This window comes from Symphalangus syndactylus, chromosome 9 (assembly GCF_028878055.3).
Source record: "Symphalangus syndactylus isolate Jambi chromosome 9, NHGRI_mSymSyn1-v2.1_pri, whole genome shotgun sequence".
NCBI lineage: Eukaryota > Metazoa > Chordata > Mammalia > Primates > Hylobatidae > Symphalangus > Symphalangus syndactylus.
The window spans coordinates 86,149,797-86,171,617 of NC_072431.2; the positions used below are offsets into that span (position 1 = coordinate 86,149,797).

Here is a 21,821-nt window from a genome sequence, read left to right on the forward strand (position 1 = left end):
CTGACTGGGGCTGCTGCCTTTCTTTCAGAGATGCCCTGCGTAGTGAGAAGGAAATCTATAGAGGCAGTCTGGCCACAGCTACTTTGCCACGCTGTGTTGAGTTCCACCCAGTCCGAGCTTCCAGGCCTCTTTAGCACTGTTAGGGGAAAACCACCTACTCAAGCCTCAGTAATGGCAGGTGCCCTTCCCCCAATCAAGCTCGATCGTCCCTTGGCTCCCTGGCTTCAGCCTCCTTTCCAGGGGAGTGAACGGTTCTGTCTTGCTGGGGTTCCGGGTGCCACTGGGGTATGAAGAAAAAACAAAAACAAAACAACAACAACAACAAAAAAACTCCTGCAGCTAGCTCAGTGTCTGCCCAAACAGCCTCCCAGTTTTGTGCTTGAAACCCAGGGCCCTGGTGGTATAGGCACACAAGGGAATCTCCTGGTCTGCGGATTGCAAGAACCTTGGGAAAAGCTTAGTATCTGGGCCGGATAGCACAGTTCTTCACAGCTTCCCTTGGCTGGGAAAGGGAGGCCCCCTGCTCTTTCCACTTACCAGGTGAGGTGACGTCCTACTCTGCTTCTGCTCACCCTCCGTGGGCTGCACCCGCTGCATAACTAGTCCCAATGAGATGAACAGGGTACCTCAGTTGGAAATGCAGAAATCACCCACCTTCTGTGTTGGTCTCACTGGGAGCTGCAGACCAGAGCTATTCCTATTCAGCTATCTTGCCAGATCCCCCCATATCATTCATTCTATTTTATAGATGAGAAATTGAGGCTGAGAGAAGTTACTGAATCATCAAAGTTAACTTGGAAAATCCACAGTGTCATCTCCCTTGTTGTTACGCCTGGAACAGTGAGCACTCTGGATAAGTTTTTGAATGAATAAATAGCTGTATGAATGAAGTAGCAAAGCTGTGGTTTGAGTCAGGTGTGCCTGCTTCTAAACCTTATGCTTTTCCCTCTGGGCCACCCTCCTTACTCTATACATACAAGTGGTGCTGGCTTCTTAGAAGGAGAGACTGTCCTGGAACACGTCTCATGTGCATTTATAGGAAATGAACCTCTCTGTATGGTGGGGGCAACTTGGCTTGCACCCTGCATCCCACATGGTGACAGTAAGGTGACTAGGCTTAGTCCCATTCCTGCCTGGGCTGGGTAGGTGTGAAGTCCAGACTGGCCTGGAGCTGAGTCCCTCTGGCCCTTCTGTCCTGTGCCTTCTGACTCCATGACCACTCCCTCTGCAGTCTCTCCTTCATTCTCCAGGGGCCACTTGAAATAGGTAGACATGTCCTAAACCTGCCCTGTGTGTAGGAGTTTGGGTGAGGTCCATGGCATCCCTAGGAAGACTGAGACTTTTGCGAGTGCCGTGTGCTTTTAAGGTACCATAGGCACAGATCAGTGAGTTGCTGGTGGCCTGGCTTCGGCAGCAAGTAGCTGTTTGCTCAGTTTTCCCTTCTTCCCACCCCACATCCCCAGTATAGCTCTTACCAGCAACTGGTGACCTCTAGAATCATAGAGTTCAGTATAATTTTAAGATCAAAGTCAGACCAGATCACTAGGGATCATCCACATGGAATTCTAGCTTCAAATGACTACTTCCTGTCTGTTTTTAATAGGCCAGGAGCAGGAGCTAACAGCTCTTCCCATGTAGTTTATCCAGAATTTTGGGGTTTTAGTGGGTTAGGTGTTGATTTCCATTTCATTTTTTGTTAGTATTGCTGTGTATGTAGTTGAATAAATTAGGAAAAGCATTGATTGCCATGCTTCATTCACTTGGCTAAAAAAATTACAGTTTCCTGGTCCTTTATCTGTCTTCTGAACTGCTCTATGAACCTCTGGGGCTTTCTCTGAAAGGGTTTGTATTAGGCCCAAGCTAAAACTGGTTATTTTCTCTTTTTTTGACTCAAGAGACCCAGATTAGCTAACAGCTTTCACCATACTTTGCACAGCTACCTGGAGCAACTCCCCACTGGAAATGGTGTCTCAGATATGCTTGTTGACTATCTGGGATGTTGATGCCATGATTCTTCCCTGTGGTCTGCACCGTGTTATGAGGGTCCTGCCCTATGTCTTGTCTGAAGTTCAGATTTACATCTCTCTCAAATGCACTCGTCATGACCTGTAAGATGATGTGGCTCTACTCTCACCAAGGATAACCCTGGATTTGGCTCATTCTGCATTAGATGTTTTCTAAACATGTGGGCTGTGCTTTGTCCCGGGAGCTGGGCGTGTGGGAGTCACCAAGACAGACAAGATTGCTGGTTTGGAGCTTATATCCCAGTGGGGTACAGCAGTAAAAATCAGCAAATAAATGAGCAAGATGGAGGCAGGTGCCGTACAGAACCTAAAACTGGGTGGTTTGTGTATTTAACCAGCACTTGTGTGGTGCCCTCTCTGTGTCTTGAAATAGTGAGTTGTCCCCCTCAGTCCTCCTATCATGCAGGCAGTCACTGTGCACCCATGAGGGCTGCTGAGAGCTGTGTGTGCATGGTCTCAGCCAATAAAAGCCAGGTCACAATGAAGGCTTGCTCTGGAGCTAGTGCTCTCTCACCTCAGAGAAGGGTCGAAGGTGAAGTTTGGTTATAAATATCAGGATAGAAGGATGGAAGGAAGGGACTTCTTTTTTCAGCGGCTTATTTAGTAGTGGCTTGCCTTATTTATTTATTAACACGGTATATCTATGTGACAGTAGGCCTTTTGTGATGCCCGCTGACCTAATTTGTACTGGTGACCTGCCTTGGTGGCATGCTTCATCTCCTATGGGGTTGGAAAAACTTTTTTTTCTCCTTCAATAGTATTTTTTTTTCCCGTGTCATTTTTACAACACTGCAGACCTCTTATTTTTTTTTATTTTTTATTTTTTTTTGAGATGGAGTCTCGCTTTGTCGCCCAGGCTAGAGTGCAGTGGTGCCATCTCAGCTCACTGCAACCTCCGACTTCCTGACTGCAGACGTCTTTTAAAAATTCTTGGCTTGGCATGGTGTCTCAAGCCTGTAATCCCGGCACTTTGGGAGGCTGAGGTGGGCAGATCGCTTGAGCCCAGAAATTTAAGACCAGCCTGGGCGTCATGGTGAAACCCCATCTCTACAAAACAACACAAAAAAAATTTAGCTGGGGATGATGGCACACGGCTGTAGTTCTAGCTACTTGGGAGGCAGAGGTGGGAGGATTACCTGAGCCCGGGAGGTCAAGGCTTCTGCGAACTGTGATTGTGCCACTGCACTCCACCTTGGGCAACAGAGTAAGACCCTATCTCAAAAAATAAATAAATAAATAAATAAAGTAAAAATAAAAATTCTTGGTCTCTTAATTGCTGAATGATTTTTTTTTTAAGTCGTACCTCACTTAAAACTTCGGAAAAAGTTTATTTTGTATCTCTTGGATTTTGCTTGTCTAAGTGTTTTTCTTCAGAGCTGTACTTTCTTTCTGGCCTGGCTCCAGTTATTCCCTAAGTGTACCTGTCACGGTTGCCTGTCAGCAGTGTTTATTTTTGGTTTTTGTCTGTGGCACCTATTGGACATTGTCACAATGGTAACCACGGCTGCAACAACTCAACTGATAAAATCAGAATCTGTTCTGGGTTGGTGATTCAGGGGCTTTGCTCAGGCAGCCCAGTGTTTGTATTGGGGCTGTGGATAGAGCTTCACAGGAGAGCCAGATCCTCTACTCTCCAGCTGTAGCTTGATGCAGGCATTATCGGAGCTTTGCCTCTCCTGGAGTTTCTCATTGATCCCTTTTCTGTAGAAATGGATATGATGAGTTCACACTGCCTCTCAAGGATAGTAGGAGACAAATAAGAGTGTATGCATAATGTTTTATGTTCTTTAGAAGAAAAATAGAAAGTGTTCCTATTTTACATCGTAACATTTAAAAAAATCATCTTGCTAGTGAATCTGAAAGAAAACTTCTCAAAATGAAGCTTTTAATTTCATACATTAGTAAAATGTGGTTAGGTCTTTTCCATCACATGTTCTTTGCTCAATCTACTCTGCTCTGTTTAGGAAAAGCAGCTGACTCCCTCTCTCTCTCCAGTGTACCCACAGAATAGAGACAAGGAACTTTGAGTTAACGACAGATGTTTTTGTGATTGCACATGTCAGACCTGGGTGATTATAAACTTGGCATTTCATTGAATCACAGAATTGCAATGCTTTTGAAAATTAAACTCCAGAGATTTTTAGTTTAACCTCTCATTTTGCAGATGAGAAAACTCTCATGGTGGGTTGATGGTAGATCATAGACCAGAACCAAGGTCCCCTCACCCCCACCCTGTTTTATGGCCTTATTGCAAATGAAGTCATGATTGGATGTTATTGAGGGACAAGTGAATCTGTTTCCCTTGAGTCTTCTTCCTTTCATAGATTGTGAGTGGTCCTGCAGCCTGGTGCAGTCACTGTTGTGACCTGCCATCTTTGTCCTCACCCTGGGTACCTTTTGGAACACCACCTTAGCCACTAGGTATGTCATGTATGGCTCTAACTGATCCCCAGGCTTAGATTCGTAGTGAGGCCTTGCCTGTGAGCTTGATGTAAGTGCTGGAATTTGTGTTAAAAGCTCCATAATTTGTTCTTAGAAGTTGCTTAGGAAAAAATGCAGGAAGATGTTTTATTATAGGAAACTTCCATGACAGAAAAGACTAATAGACTGCATTATTTTTGTATTTACATAATTTTTGAGTGCATAACACATTTATATGTTCAAAAGCACACACTTGTATAACAACACAAAAATCCTTGTCCTGCCTCTGTGTCTTTTCTGTCTTGTCCTGACCCCTCCCCAGCCAGCCCTAACCTAAGTCATCACATAACTGGTTTTGGGGATATTTCAACAGATATTTTTATGCAAATATATCAAGTATGAACATGTATTGCTCTGTCCCCACCTTTAGCACAGATGGTGCATTACACTTTTTAAGATGATCTTACTGCCCATGGCCAGTGTCATTTTGGCTGCACCAGGGTGACTCCCATCTCTTTTTACCTCCATGTCCCCAAGTGCCTGAGGGGTGCCCAGTAAATTCTAGGTAGACCTTGCTTTCCCTGGTCATCTGGCTCAAGTGCCCCAAACCCACCATCCCTCACACCTGGGACTCCTGTTCTTTGCTTTTGCCCCCTTCAAACTATAGGCTGATTATTAAACCACCCTCTTGTTAATGGACATTTAGGTTGTTTCCAATCTTTCCTGTTGTAAACAATAAAACAATTAATGCCCTTTAATAAACTTCATTTTGCACGTATGCATTTTCATACAGAAAAAATTCCATGAAGTATAGTTGCTATATTGAAAGGTATATGTATTTCTAATTTCTTTCTTTTTTTTTTTTTTGAGACAGGGTTTTGTTCTGTTACCAATCATGGCCCGCTGCAGCCTTGTCCTCCCTAGGCTTAAACAGTCTCTTCCCATCTCAGTCTTCTGAGCAGCTGGGACTACAAGCATGTGCTACCATGCCCAGCTGATTTTTTGTCTTTTGTAGAGATGGGGTTTTCCTATGTTGCTCAAGCTGGTCTTGTGCTCCTGGGCACAAGCAGTCCATTTACCTTGGTATCCCAAAGTGCTGCGATTGCAGGCATGAGCCACCACACCTGGCCTGTATTTCTAATTTCTATAAGTGTTGCTAAACTGTCTTCCATATGGGGTTATACTAACTTACATAACCATCAACAATGTACCAGAGCCCTTGGTTTTTCACAAATTTGCTGACAATAGTATGTTATCAAATTTTGGGGTTTTGTAAGTTGAATAGATGAAAAATAGTATCTATGTGTAGTATGAATTTGTATTTCTCTTAGAGTGAGGTGGAGCATCTTTCTACATGTGCCTATCCTTTGAACTAGTTATATCTTTTGCCCATTTTCTATTAGGTTGCTGTACATTTTCTTACTGATTTCTAGGAGTTGTGTATATATTAGAGAGGTCAGTCCTTTGTATGTGATATGTATTGTAGATCTGTTGTCCCATTTTGTTATTAACCTTTTGAGTTGATTTATATTGATTCTCCCGTCTCAGCCTCCCAGGTAGCTGAGACCACAGGCACGAACTGCCATGCCCAATTAATTAAAAAATTTTTTTTGTAGAAATGGAGTCTCCCTGTGTTGCTCAGGCTAGTCTTAAACTCCTAGGCTCAAGTAATCCCCCTGCCTCAGACTCCCAAAGTGCTGGAATTACAGGTATGAGCTGCCATGCCCAGCCTCACCTTACTAATTTTTATGTATTCAAGTTAATTGGTTCTTTGTTTTTTCATGGCTTCTGAAATTTGAATCAGGATTAGATAGGAGTAGATTGCATTTGGTAGAGTTTCTTTGGTCAGTTATTTGAACGCTTGCTGCCTTCTAATCCACTTTGATCTTTTTACCCCATTAGAGTAGTTTTGTCTAAATTCTGCTAATGGTTTCTTTTTTCTTTTCTTTTTTTTTTTTTTTTTTGAGACGGAATCTCACTCTGTTGCCCAGGCTGGAGTGCAGTGGTGCGATCTTGGCTCATTGCAAGCTCCACCCCCTGGGTTCATGCCATTCTCCTGCCTCAGCCTCCTGAGTAGCTGGGGATACAGGTGCTTGCCACTACGCCCGGCTAATTTTTTGTATATTTAGTAGAGACGGGGCTTCACCGTGTTAGCCAGGATGGTCTCAATCTCCTGACCTCATGATCCACCTGCCTCGGCCTCCCAAAGTTCTGGGATTATAGGCGTGAGCTACTGTGCCTGGCCCTGCCAGTGGTTTCTAATTTAATTGTTGTAGAAATGAAATGATTTGTTTTCTTCATAGAAGACTTCTAAGTGGCAATTTGGGCCCCATCTCATTTGTTCATAACCAACAGCCTAACATAGTATGAATTTTATCACTTACAGTTGATCTTCCCATTGTATTTGATTAGATACAGGCATTCTAAAATGCAAATGTTTAAAAAATACAGATAGAACTTGAAATTGAACAAAATTAGATACAACTGAAGCTGAAAATGGACACTTGATTTTTAAAAATTGTAATAAAATGATCTAGACTGTATACACCATCTGTTACAAGTTGTATGTGAATAAGGATTTTGTGCCATGTTGGTTGTGAGTACTCTGGGTTTTAAACCAGTTTTTGCATCGAATATAACTTTAATTATGCTCAGTACACGTGGATGTGTTTTTTGGATATGTCCACACACAGTGCACTTGCATGTGTATCTTCATCTTATTTATTGTTTGGTAAGGGACACATTGCTCAGCTTCCTGGATATCTTCCTAGTCTTAGAGGGGCCTCAGTGGTAGAGTTCTCATCAGAACCTAAGGGTGATGACCTCTGGCCTGTGACATGGCATCTGCCTGAACATGAGTATGCCACAAGATTGTATCTAAGGTGGTCTCAATCTCTTTTCTTCCTTCAGACTGCCTTGCTTGTCCTTTGCTGGCATCCGAGGACTTGTCCCGTGGAATGAGGCTAGAAAGAGGCGTCTCTGTATTTCCCCACTGTGCATCTACTTGTATTTCCAATCTTTCCCTTTACCACCCATACATGGACATATGCTTCCAGTTCTCTGGACATATGTTTTCTGTCTTCACCACTAGGGTATATACCTATGGGTGGAATTGCTGGGTCATGTGGTACATCTATAATTAACGTTTTGAGGAACTGTCAAAACAGTTTTCCAAAGTGGTTGTACCATTTTATATTTTACAGATCCACCAGAAATGTATGAGGGTGCATATTTCTCCATATCCTCATCAACCCTTGTTATTGTCTGTTTTGGTTTTGTTTTTTAATTGTAGCTATCCTACTGGGTATGAAGTAGGATTTCATTGTTTTGATTTGCATTTCCCTTGTGACTAATAACATTGAGCATCTTTTTATGTCCTTATTTTCCACTTGTGTATCTTCTTTGGAGAAATGCCTATTCAAGTCCATATGCATGTTTTAATTGGGTTGTTTGCCTTTTTATTATGGAGTTGTAAGACTTCTTTATGTATTCTAGATACTGCACTCTTGTCAGATACATTATTTGCAGATATTTTCTCCCATTTTATGGGTTGTCTTCACTTTCTTGATACTACTCTTTGAAGCACAAAAGTTTTAAATTTTGATGAAGTCATTTTTTTTTTTTTTGCTTTGGCTGCTTGTGGTGTTATATCTAAAACCCATGCCTAACCCAAGATCACAAATTTTAACTCTTGCATTTAGGTTTTTGACCCATTTTGAGTTTAAAAAATTTATTATATGCTATGAAATAGTTGTCCAACTTCATTTTGAATTATTAGACCAGTTTCATTCTTCTGCATGTGGATACTCAGTTCTCATGGTACAATTACTTGAAAATACTATTCTTTTCCCATTGAATTGTCTTGGTACTCTTGTCTAAAATCAATTGATCATAAATATATGAGTTTGTTACTAGACTTTATTTTGAGATGGAGTCTCGCTCTGTTGCCAGGCTGGAGTGCGGTGACGTGATCTTGGCTCACTGCAACTTCTGCCTCTTGGGTTCAAGCGATTCTCCTGCCTCAGCCTCCTGAGTAGCTGGGACTACAGGCACACACCACCACGCCCAGCTAACTTTTGTATTTTTAGTAGAAATATGGTTTCCCCCTGTTGGCCAGGATAATATCGATCTCTTGACCTCATGATCTGCCTGCCTCGGCCTCTCAGAGTGCTGGGATTACAGGTGTGAGCCACCACGCCTGGCCTGTTACTAGACTTTTTTTTTTTTCTTTTTTGAGACAGAGTCTTGCTCTGTCCCCCAGGCTGGAGTGCAGTGGCGTGATCTCCGCTCACTGCAAGCTCCACCTCCCGGGTTCACACCATTCTCCTGCCTCAGCCTCCCAAGTAGCTGGGACTACAGGCGCCCGCCACCACACCCAGATAATTGTTTTTGTATTTTTACTAGAGACGGGGTTTCACCATGTTAGCCCGGATGGTCTTGATCTTCTGACCTCATGATCCGCCCACCTCGGCCTCCCAAAGTGCTGGGATTACAGGCGTGAGCCATTGTGCCTGGCTGTTTTTAGACTTAATTCTGTTCCATTGATCTGTATAGATGCCTGTCCTTATGCCAGTACCACACTGTTTTAATTACTGTAGCTTTATAGTAAGTTCTGAAGATTTTATTCCTTGTTTTTGTTCTGTTCCTTCATTATTGACTTGGCTTTTTTGACAGTTTGATTATGACATCTAGGTGAGGCTGGCTCCCTTTTAGTTTATTTTACTTGGAATTCATTGAGCTTCTTGGGTGTAATTTTTTTCATGTCAAATTTGGAAAGTTTTTAGCCATTATTCTTTCAAATATTCCTTCTTTTTTTCTCTTTTGTATGTTGGTATGCTTAATAGTGTCCCTCAGCTTCTGTGGCTCTGTTTATTTTTCTTCACTGTTTTTTCCTCCTGTTTCTCAGTTTGGGTAATCTCAATTGACCTGTCTTCAAGTTTGCTTGTTCTTTCTTCTGAATGCTAAAAAGTGGTTTTGAGCCCCTTTCATGAACTCTTATCTTTTCCCCCTTTTACTTTTGAACTCCGGAATTTGTATTTGATTCTTAAAAAAATAGTAATAATAATTTCTATCTCACTATCAGTATCAATAGTGAGACTGATATTTATTGATATTCTCTACTTAAAAGACTTTAGTCCCATACTTTCCTTTAGTAATTTTTGCATAGTTTTCTTAGCTCTTTGAGCATATTTAAAATAGCTGATTTAGAGACTGTTTTCTGCTAAGTTCTTCATATGTGGGCTTCCTCAGGGACAGATTTTATTGATTGCTTTCTTTTTCCTATGTATGGGCCATACTTTGTTGTTTCTTTGTAAGTCTCATTTTTTTTTTTTGCTGTTATTGAAAAATGGATTTTTAAATAACACAATGGGGTGACTCAGGAAATCAGATGCTCCTTTCTTCCCATGGTTGCTATTGGTACGTGATATAGTTGTTCCTGTTTAATGACTTTTCTGAACTAATTCTGTAAAGTTTGTATTCTTTATTGTGTCTGACCAGTGAAATCTCTACTTGGTGAACTTAGTGGCCAAGTAATTATTGGATGGCAATTTCCTTAAACCCCTGGGATCAGTAAACACCTGTTTTTGTCGAGGGGCTTCATCTGCCTGTTGGAGCATACCTTCATCGCTTGGCCTAATAGTTAAAAACTGCCTTAGCCTTCATTTCCTGCTGATGTTGAGTCAAAGTCAGCCAGAGGTGAGAGCTTAAGGCCTTCTTAGGTTTTTCCTGAGTGTGCACTGAAGTTCTGTACATTCATGTGTCCTTCTAGATTCCTGGGAAAATGTCAAAGCTTTTCAAAGCCCACACGGACATTTTATTTCCTACCTTTTTGCCTTTGGTTTGCCTCAGTTGTTATCTGCCACCTCAGGAGGCTGCAAAGTTAATACACTTGCCTGTATTTTCAACAACACTCCTGGGTTGCGGGGAAGGCTTTTCTGAGTTTAGCCAGAAACAGTCAGTCAGTCTTGCAAATGACGTCTTCCAGGGAACCATCAGACGGGTCAAATGATGACAGTTCTTTGAGAATGAAGCTTTGAAAGAGCTCTAAGAGTACTGTTTTCTCCAGCGATGGCTGCTATGCTGTACCAGGAATGCGGCCTGCTGAGAGCCTGGAGAGTGGGGATGGGTCTAGGCCAAATTAAAATATCACAGAGCTCACTGTTACTGAGATGTGGTTGTTTTCCTTGAATTAATGCTCCCTGGGTTCCTGCAAACCTTTGGTTGGTTTCCAAAATCCATAAGAAGTTGATATTGACAATTTTTGCCAACTTTTTGGTTGCTTTTATGGAGGAGAGCTTTTTGGAGGCCTATAGTAACCACCATTTTCACTGACATCCTTTGGATCAGGAATCTCTTAAATCGTTTTTGTTTGCCTGAGGGTTCTTGCTGCCCTTCTTTTTTATCTTGTTATCACAAATAGTATACTTTCATCATAACCTCAGAATTACCCAGATTCATTAATACTGTGTATTGTCTAGAAATCTCTGCCTGAACTCCACTCTAGACTGGTTATTTCCTGTTCTGCTGTATAGCTACACTCCTGGTATTTTCTTCCTGCGTTTCTAGATTAAATGCACTGTTTTTGGACTTGAGTTGGATATTCCTCTTTTTCAGTTTTCATCCTCATTTTGTTTTTCTCAAAGTGGTATATAATGTAGAATTGTTGTATATCTTAAAATGCACTTATTTTAACTTTTCACTTATTTCTCAGTTTGGGTGTATGTAGAATTCTAGCCTAAAAATAATTTTCCCTTATTAAGATTGAAGGGAATATCTTCTTACACTCAGTGTAATTGATTCTGGAAGTCTATTCCATGTCTTTGTGAGTAAGCTTTTTCTCCTCCTTGGAACTTTTAGGACCTTTTTAAAAACACCCAGTGTCATAAAATTTCATGAGTCTTTCATTCATTGTGCTTAGCTCTTGGTGGGACTTTTCAATCTGGAGGCATATTTTCCTTTGGCTCTGGAAAATTATCTTATTACTGTCATAATTTCTGGAATGCCAAATTGATTGCCTGAATTGATCTCTGTTTCTACCTTGATTTCTTTGACTTTATCTTCCAGCCTCTTTACTGAAGTTTAATTTTAGCTACTGTATTTTAAATTCTTGTGTTCTTTCTTTTTGGCCTAATTGTTCTATTTTCATATTTTATTCTGGTTATATGGATATAGTGTCTTCTCAGATCTCTGTGAAGACATAAAATAGAAATATTTTTGGATATCTTTTTTCCAAATTAGCTCTATTTTTTTTTTTTTACTTGTTTTCATCTGCCTGTTTTTTCTCACAAGATGCAATCTTCGGTTCTCTAGTTTTTTTTGTTGTTGTTTTTGCTTTTTGGTTTTTTTTTGAGACAGAATTTCACTCCTGTTGCTCAGGCTGGAGTGCAATGGTGCAATCTTGGCTCACCGCAACCTCTGCCTCCCAGGTTCAAGCGATTCTCCTGCCTCAGCCTCCGGAGTAGCTGGGATTACAGGCATGCAACACCACGCCTGGCTAATTTTGTATTTTTAGTAGAGACGGGGTATCTCCATGTTGGTCAGGCTGGTCTTGAACTCCCAACCTTAGGTGATCTGCCCGCCTCGGCCTCCTAAACTGCTGGGATTACAGGTGTGAGCCACCATGCCCGGCCTTTTTTTTTTTTTAATACAAAAATATTTTTCTCCCATTCTCTTGAGTGGGACCGTATTGATGGGTTTGTCTACTGTGTGTCTGAAACCTGCTCTTCCCACCACCACCAACGGCTGAGTGGATTGACCAGTCAGCTTTGCTTTATAGGACATGGAGTCTTGGCCATCCTAATGCTTGGGTGAGTAGGACTTCACTTGACACACAGGCATCCACACTAGGTCCTCAGACTGCTGGTCAGTGTCTTTGGAGCAAGGTCCTCCATTCTTCTGTAGCAAACAGAGGGATTCTTGTCCCTTTCAATGGGGCGTCCAGGGCCATAGCAGTTCCCACATGTGCCCCTGGCCTTGCTCCTGCCCTGTATACCTGCCGACTCCCAACTGGAGCCTATGTAGCTGTGGCTTCGGGATGTCTCCTACCCTATAGGATTTGTCTCATGTGCCCCTCCTCCTTTTGTCTTCTGCAGATTTGTTGACATCTCATCTGTTCCTGGCCTCCCTGTTCCCGCATTTTCACTGTCTGGGGTTTTTCTCTTCATGCCTATTATGCCTGCAGTTCACAAGAGGTCAGAGAGATGGCTGTCTGTTCCCAGTGTGACATCTTCACCTGGGACCTCTGGAAGCATTTCTTGTCTGGTTTTCTCCCTTGATGATTTGGTTCATTCCCCTGGGTAGGCAGTGTGAGAAGCTTCCCCAAATTTGGAAATTATTATGTTATATAGAGCTGGGTGGGAGAATTATATTTGTTAAGTGAGCTTGTTCTTGTGAAGGCAGGACTGAGAAGCCTTGGGCCCTCTGTGTCGTGTTTCCATTGCACACAAGTTCATGGTTAGACATGATTTGGCCCAACATGTGTCCGGATCATTTCAAGAGTGAGTGGATCTGTTGTTCCATTTGCTCACGTTCCTCATGGTGTTACAAGGTAGGGAGTGAAGCTCAGTTGCCTATTGTTCAATAGGACTGGCCAAGTAAATACCCTTTTCCATGGTAAATTCCCCTATGAAAGGTCATGCAAGTGGAACTGCAGTCTCATGAGAGGATGCTTCCTTGGAGTCTGCATGTGAACCTGGCAGAGCCGCCCGTGGCTAGCAGAATATCTTTGCTGTGTCCCCCAGTGGGCAGCCTTCTGCCACCTTCTCCCCTCACTGCATGGCTCGGGAACTATCTTTCATTTAGAAACTATCTGATGGGCTGGATGTGGTGGCTCACATGTGTCATCCCAGCACTTTGGGAGGCTGAGGCAGTAGGATCACTTGGGGCCAGAAGTCCGAGACCAGCCTGGGCAACAGCAAGACCCCTGTCTCTACAAAAAAATAAAAATAAAATTAGCCAGGCATGGTGGCACATGCCTGTAGTCCCAGTTACTCGGGAGGCTGAGGTGGAGGGATTGCTTCAGCCCAGGAGTTTGATGCAGCAGTGAGCTGGGATCACGCCACTGCACTCCAGCCTAGGCAATGCAGTGAGGCCGTGTCTCTTAAAGAAAAAGAAGAAAAACTGACAGCGGTGACTCTTGCACAACATTTCTCCCATTTCCATTTTTTATTTACAAATATTTAAACTACAGTTAGGTTATGGTATTGTATTTCATTGGAAATACTAAACTCCAGTTTGGAAAATCTATCAGTTTGGGTTGTCTTTTTTTCCAATCGTTTTATAAGCATTTAATGAGAGTAGCTTCCAAATTATTTTTATTCCACATACCTACTAGAAAAAATTTTAAGTACTTGATCCCAGTGTCTTCTTAATGCATACATTATACAGATACAAAATGTAAATGGAAGTTCTGTTTTATTTCCTCTTCTAATCACTGACCTGTGAACCTCCTGGGGTACGCATACCCTGCTTTGGAGACTGCTGGCTGGAATACATATGTGAAGTAAAAGGAACCCTACTCCCAGCAGCTGCCAGTCCAGTTCTGGAGATGGACAAGTGGTGGGGCAGGGGTAGGTGTTCCTAGGGCAGTGAGGAAGGTCATGGGGCCAGTCTCTGCCTAGGACAGGCTCAGAGGGAGGAGGGTGAGCTGAGGCTTTTAGAGGCTTGGTTTTGTAAAGAACTGAGACAAAATGCAAAACCGTTTGCGGGTGTTGGTGGTATAATGGTGAGCATAGCTGCCTTCTAAAACCAAAGGAGTTGGTCTCATACTCTTGGATGAAGACCAGGCTATAGTCAACGAGGCAGTGCAGTGGCTCACGGAAGGAAGAGGCGATGCCTGTCTCTTGTACAGCAGTCCTGGGGTGAGCAATTCAGGGTGTGCAGCCTCCTCAGCTTTCTTGGTTGCTGTGGTCCAGGGCTGGGCTCCTGCGTCTCCCAGGTAGTCACAAGGGGAGGCAAGGGAGAAATACCACTTGTCTCCTCTGCTCACTTTTTGCTGTGACAGTTGGTCTCCCTTAACTGGAGAAGGGAGAAGAAGATTGGGTCACAGCAGCTTCCACCACAGCACTTTACGTTACCAATTATGCTGAGAAAGATTTTCTGGTGGATTTACCTAAATGAGCTGACATCTTCAGGTTGCTCTAGGTGTAAATTAGGCTGGTATGGTTTTCTTCACTGAGATGCCTGCTGAGCCTGATGACAGCGCTGTAGTGTGCAGTCAGGTACCTTGGAAACCGTCACCACTCCCACTGTATAGCACACCAGTGGTCACTCTGATAGGAGAGATGATTTTCTTCTGCTGTGTTCCCAGGTCTCAGTGGCCCTTAGCAGCAGCTCCATTCGTGTGGCCATGCTGGAGGAAAATGGGGAGCGTGTCCTCATGGAAGGGAAGCTCACCCACAAGATCAACACTGAGAGTTCTCTCTGGAGTCTCGAGCCTGGGAAGTGCGTTTTGGTAAGTTTGGGCACCTGTGTGCAGGGCTCCCAGGTGGACTTCAAACCCGTAGTGATGCCCCTTTTGACCAACAAGCCTGTTTACACTTAAGCAGTGAGGTTGTTAATTTCAGCTGCTGGGGCAGATGGGTTTTCCTGAGCATTGCTCAGAGATCGCCTCTGTGGGCACTTGAGCTTTGGCCCTTTGAGGTCTTGGTCATTCCCAAGAGCTCCACTGTTCTTACATCTAAGGCAGAAACAAGTAAATTGAAAATGAAAAGCTAGGTTGAATTTTTACAGATGCTACTCTGGAGGGTACAGAGTTAATAAATTCAGAGAATCAGGCTCATTGACCAACTGGCTTTCCTTACCCAGCTGCTGGTTAGGCATAGCTAAGAGTTCAGGACAGTGAGATTAAGGTGTGAATTCAAATGAACAGCTCACATGTTACCAGTTAGCAGACTTGCCCACAAATTGGGCTGCACGCCTGGGCCAGATCTGTTGGTGGCTCAGCTCCTTCTCCCCTGTGAAAGCTTTGAAACTTGTCAGTGGTGGCTCTGTGCTGGTGTCCAAGTGGAGGTCACCTACAGATAAATTGAGGCACAGCATGTTCTGAACTAACTTGTTTCCTTTTTTTCTCCTACTGGGGTGTTTACAGGGCATGGTAAAAGGAATAAAGGTGAAAATAAAAATATAATGTCTGGACAAAAGTCTTTAGAATTTTATACAGATATATTCTTCACATGTGCAAAGTATGCAATAAAAGTATCTGTTTTGGTTTCTATAAGACATGCTTGGCAGGCTTCTGCCTGGGCTTCCCTGGCCAGTGCTGACTGGCAGGGACAAACTATCTCTTGGGCCCACAGTGACTCTGTCCTGGCTGTCCTCATGCTTGGAGGGACATGCGGGCCAGGCACTGAAAAGAGGGTATTCTGTCAGTGCTGCAGGAACCTGGACCAACCTTAACTCTGGTCTTGATATCAAGCCTGGACAGTGGAGCTCACTCTGGCTACACAGAGGTGGGGCCAACCTGGGCACAGACAACATGCTTCTTGGTGCTGCTGTGGCCTCAACTGCTCACTCTCCTACTGGGTGTTTCATCCTAAACAGGGCCTCCTATTTAGGCCCTACGTCAGGCCCTATGTGTGATGTGTAGAGTTTCCAGCAATGGGGCTAGGACTGGCCCATCCCAGTTCTGACTCTCCTGGCCACCCAGGGCCTACCTCTGCTGATGGCCAGCGGTAGATGGCAGTGGTTCTTGTTCTAAATCTCACCCTGTGTGCTCCCCTGCCCGTGGCATTCAGCAGCCAAAGACCAGAGAAGTCCTCTTCTCCTGCCTGCAAGTACTGTGATGATCACCCCATCACCCAGCAGTTCAGTTCCTCATCCTCTGACCCCAGACATATAAAGCCTATGCATTATTACACAGCCTGGAGCCTTTTCCCAAGCTATGGGCTCCTGTGACTACTACCAGTTCCTTTCCTTTATGTCATACTTGACTTTGCAGATGCCATTACGGCCTTCCCTCACTTGAGCTTCACGTGGTTGTGGAGGTATTAGAGCATGAATGGTGCACTAGTAGTACTGGGGCCGGCTAGCTTGCCCTCTGAAGGTGCAGCCCTGGCCGCCTGGATTGCACTAGTGAGCCCGTGATCCTGGGGTTGCCATCTCCATGGACTGAGAGGTCGTGACAGCCCTGCCTTAAAACACTGACCTTGACTCTCCTGCCTTCTGTTGGGTGAACTCAGTGCAGAGCATGGAGCAGGTCACGATGCTCTCAAGTTGGTTCCCTATGAGCGAGGAGCTCTTGGTGAGCCTCCCCATGTGGTCCGGTTGCACTTTGTAGATACTTCATACAGAAGCCCAAAGCCTTAGTCACTGGTCTTTGAGCCCATAGCCACTGTATTTGGAATCCGTTGGGATTACAATCAGGGTGCCAATGATTCCTTTTACTTTACACTATTTGCATAAATATGTGATTATTAATACATAGCTCAACTCTTAAGGGTTTTGTTGACAGAAGTGATTCTGACTTCTTCATGGATATTTCAAAGCCATGTTTCTTTTTTGTGTGCGTTTTGTACACTTGTATGTGTAAATACAAGTGGAATAGGAATGTGACTAGTGGCCAAAACATTAACTTCTTTTAACAATGGCCGCCATTCAGTGAACACAGTCTTTGGGCCAGGCTCTTTGTGAGGTGCCTTACAATCTGTTTAATTCTCTGCAAACTTATTTTACAAATTGGGACATTGAGGCTATGAGAAGGTAAGTAGCTTGCGAAGAGGGTAGAGCTAGACCTCAAACCCATGCCTGCCTTGTCCCAGAAGGCTTTTTCCAGTGCTGTGAGAAACGGGAGTCTCTGGAGAAGGCTCAGACCTGTTGAGGCTGGGAAGCATTGCTCCCTTTCACCTGAAAGGCTCCGTGGAGCAGAACATGAGGAGGGAGGAGTGTGGGTCCCCACTGTGGGTTTCAGAGTCTTCCCTGTGTTAGGTAAATGTGTGAGATGCAGCCACCAGGCAGGAGGTTGGGGGAGCTGTGCCTTAAGAGGATAGCTGGATGTTCAGCTTTCATGCCAGGGCCCCCAGGGCCGTAGCACAACCCTGGCAGGCCTGTCTCCACCTGTGTGTTCTGCTTGAGTCCAGGCTTCATTTGTGCCCTGGCTGCCTTTAGTTTTTGTAGTTAGCTTTCATCAAACACCTGCTACTCAAAGAGCTTATAGAAATTCAGCAGAACCATTGTAGACTGAGGGGCACCTGTCACTGCCCATGAACACGGCTCCTAAATATTCTCTGCTAAAAATCCCTCTACAATTGAAACACTGCATGAGTTCTTTCCCATGGTTCCTTAAAGTGCCTTTATTATCGATAGATGGCATTGCGTTCCTAATGCACCTTCACCTGTGAGAAATCAAGTACCTGAAGAAAGAGGAGTTACGGAGGGCGTTTAAACTCTTCCCATAGTGCTCCCATGCAGGGCTCTGTCTGCCTCCACCTCTTTCTGGACCACGTAGCCTCTAGTGCAGTAAACGCAGAGTGTATCATAGAAACTTTGCTGTTTACAGGAGCTAAGGCGTTTGTTGTCTTCTTGATTTAATTATTTATTTATGTGTGACCTTTTAGGCCCACATTGTTTCCTCTGATTACATATCTGAGATAATATTGTGAATTAATGAGCCGATTGCTTTGATTCACGACGATCCTGTTTGCCTCCCGCTTGCTTCGTCGTGTCTGCTGTGTGGAGCTTGGCACACTGCTTTGAGCGTGTGGATGCAGAGAGGGACTGCAAATGAATCAGAGGGGCTGGCTTTGGGTTGCAGCTCCCTGTCAAGCAGCTGCCTGGGTTTGGGTCATCTCTTTAGCCTTGCTGTACTTCCATTTCTCACCCTTCAAACAAGGTTGAGCACTGTAGTCTCATTGATCTCCAATGTTTGTTGGTTTCTTATCATTAAGTACCCAACCCTGTGCAGGTACTGGGGATGGCTAAAGAAAGTGAGTTGAGGGCTTTACTCTAAAGGGTTGGAGATGTCCTGTGAATGTGGCCTTATTTGGGAAAAGGGTCTTTGTAGATATGATTAAGGATCTCTCAAGATGGAATCATCCTGGATTATCCAGTGACACCTGTCTTTATAAGAAACAGGAGAAGACAGAGATAGACACAGAGAAGGCCATGAGAAGATAGGGCAGAGATGAATGATATAACCACCAAGCCCAGGAACACCTGGAGCCACCAGAAGCTGGAAATGGCAGGAAGGATCCTCCCCTAGAGTCTCTGCAGGAGCATGGCCCTACTGACAGCTGGATTTCAGAGTTCTGGCCCATGGGGCTGGGAGATAATAAATTTGTATTGCCTTAAGTCGCCTGGTCTGTTGTTCCCCATTAGGGCAGCCCCAGACACCAGTGCAGGTCTCCCATCACAGCACTGCTGTGAGGCCACATGAGATGAGAAGGATGCAAAGGGATGGCGTCCAGAGCTGCGCTGCTGCCACCACCCCCAGCTCCTTGGTTAGAGATTCTGACCTTCTGACCTCCCGGCAGCCCAGTGCAGACATGGCCTTCGCTTCCCAGCTGCCTTCCACATAACCTGCTCCTCCCTGTGCCGTGGATCCCACATCAGCCAGCCAGGGCAGGCAGGGGTGGCTGCTAAAACCGTATGACAGTTCTTGCCTCCCTCCCTCCCTCCCACACTTCAGAATGTTAAATGAGACTTCTTGACTCAGGCAAGCTCCTTTCTTGGTTACAAAGATGTAAAATCAGCCGTGGCAACGGCACTAGCTCTTTTTTCCGATAGCTCGTTCAGTCCCCAAAGCTAGGCAGTTGGCATGCGCACCGTCCTCCTTTCTTCCTGCAGTCGGGGGAGCTGACAGGCTGTCCTCCATGCTGCCGTGGGTGGCTGCTCTGCTGCGTGGGCTCTTGGACATGGCTGTGCTTGAGATGGTCGTAGCTGTATGTGAGGTGAATGCCGTTCCATATACACTTCTTCGTGTATTGACGTGGTGCACACACAAGTCATCTAAAATCAGTGAAATTGCTCTGGAGTATTCTTTGAGGAGTTAGACCTTGAAGCTCAGGCTTTAAAACTCATCGTAATATATTTGTTTATGATTTTTGAACCGTGTGCGTGTTTTTGTGCAAGCTGTATCCACCTCCTCCCCCCAATTTAGATTATTTCTCAAAAGTGGAATTCTAGTGTAATTGCAGCCTCTGAGCTGTTGCTGTGGTTCTCCCTGGTGGAAGAGTTGTTTCTGGAGTGTTGCCGATGACATTAGCCCTGTATCCCCACATCCCCACCAACAGTGGGCTTTTCATCTTCACTTATCTTTGCTAGTTTACCCAGATATTCCAGTGTCACTTCTTAGAACAATTGTGAGGATGAAACGAAGATGGGTGGTTTATTGTCTACTTGTCCTCATTGGCGAGCCACTTTCCTGAGTCCCCACAACCTTTCCTGGCTCATTGAGGCCATCCCATGGATTACTTAACATACTTCTTCATAAATTCAGAGTGGGAACTACAGATTAAATTACCTTAGCATTTTGGCAAGAGCCCAGAGCCTGGAAATTAGTATGTGAATGTAATATGAGCCCTTAAGCCTTCAATGCAAGTGATGTCTCTAGGGAGAGCCCTCAGTGTTTTTCAGGGGAAATCAGAATCCTTCATCAGTTCCAGTAGGGAAGAGCTGAAGCTTACGGATTTAGCAGAAGGTGGTAGCCCAAGGAAACCTGTTCCAGTGTGAGTGGAAGGAATGTACTAAGCAGAGCCGGCTAATGGTGCCTGTTGGTGGCACCATGGACAGAGTGCTGGGCACCCTTGTTTCATGGGGTTGGAGGAGAGGAAGGGAACGCAGCTTGGCATTGCTTTGTCGGCCCCATCCCTGGAATACGTGGGCCTTCCAGCCACACTCAGACCACAGCTGGATCCTATCTGGCCTATACAGTGTTTTAATTTTGTTTCTAATTTTCAAGCTTAAAAAAATATTTGACAGCATTGAAAATCAGGAGATTGCCCATAACAGTGCTGACTTGTGGAGTGTCCTGAGAAGCCGAATCTGCTCCAGTGTGGCCCACATTCCCCCAGCAGCAGGTGCTGAGCAGGTGCCCTGGACCTCTGCCACGCTGTCGTCTCACCCCGTTATCTGCTCTCGTTCCGAGGTGCCTTCCCGGAAGGAACGTCCCACAGCATTCCCATAAGTCTCATTGGCCCAGTCTCGATCACGCGGGCAGCTGTGAGGAGTAAAGTCATCCTCGCTGGGCACATTGCTTCCCTGAATAGAAATGAGGTTCCGTTACTAAGGAAGGAAAGGGATATAAATGCTGGTGAGTCATCAGCGCAGATTGGGGGATGCTGAGGTAAGTTTATTCATGTTGAGGTGGAAGTTTCTGTGAGGACATTTTGGGAACACTGTTCAGCCTGCAGTCTGGGGTCCCTCAGAGAAATGGACTGATTAGAGGTCTGGGACTGGGTAGATAAAAGAGGAACCTGGAGCGTTTTGTTATGCTGGAAAATGAGAACGTGCCAGGGAAATGATGGAGCACCATCAAAGTCAAGCAACCTCCACCAAGCTTGTCTGGGATCGTTTCACACCAACATAATTAAGCATGGTAATGAGTTATAAGCCATTGAGAGACCAGAGAGGCCAGGAATCCAGGGGTCAGTACTGACAGCAATAGATAGGTAACTTCATTGCAGAAGAGAAGGTGCTTGCTTCAGTAAGAAGCATAAGCCACCAGTCAGTGTGGAGGGACTAGGGCAAGAAAGTCAGCATTTCCCAGCCTTCATGGGAGAGATGGGACCAGCAGATACTACGCGGGGCAGGGTGGAGCAGGGATGCAGGGGTTCTGGAGAGGAGAGTTTGCAAGTCAGTAACTACAGTGGAGAAGTCAGACCTCCCTTTGGCCAGGTAACCTGAGTGAACACCCCACCCACTGAGGGCTGTGGATGTTGTGTGCCTGCAGGTGGAACATGTGTGTGTCCAGCTGGGTGTGCACACATGAGTTAATCAGGAGATGTCAGGGGAGGAAAAAGGCTGTGGAAATGTCCCAGATTAAAGAGGACAGGACCCTCAAGATGCAGGAGGGACTCTGGACTGGACCCTGTTCCGTAAATCATCATAAGTTATTTCCTTATCCTTAGGAAATAACTCAGGACAAAGGGCCAAGATGAATGCAACCTATTCTTAAAATGGTTCAGAGAAAATATTATGTTATTATATATTATACATACAGCACACATACAGAGTGAGAGAGCTGTGTGCAGACACACAGCTGCTAAACACTTGTATGGGTGTCTTTGTACTTGTCTTATTCTAGTAACTTTAAGCTTAAAATTCTTTCCAAATAAAATGTTAAAAAAATGAGAAGGCTAATAAGCACATGAGAAGCTCAACGTCATGAGTCGTTAGGGGAATGCAAAGCAAAACCGTGATGAGATACCCCTAGACACCTCT

At 44.5% G+C, this 21,821-nt stretch overlaps 1 protein-coding gene across 2 annotated transcripts in view; it reads left to right on the top strand.

The window, feature by feature from the left end:
• Positions 1–21,821, top strand: part of NUDCD3 (NudC domain containing 3) — a 107,129-nt gene that overhangs the window by 71,536 nt on the left and 13,772 nt on the right. For both annotated transcript variants that reach the window (XM_055293265.2, XM_063608962.1), the window contains exon 4: positions 14,755–14,898. In XM_055293265.2, coding sequence (XP_055149240.1) covers positions 14,755–14,898 — 144 coding nt within the window. The remainder of the gene's footprint in view (positions 1–14,754; positions 14,899–21,821) is intronic.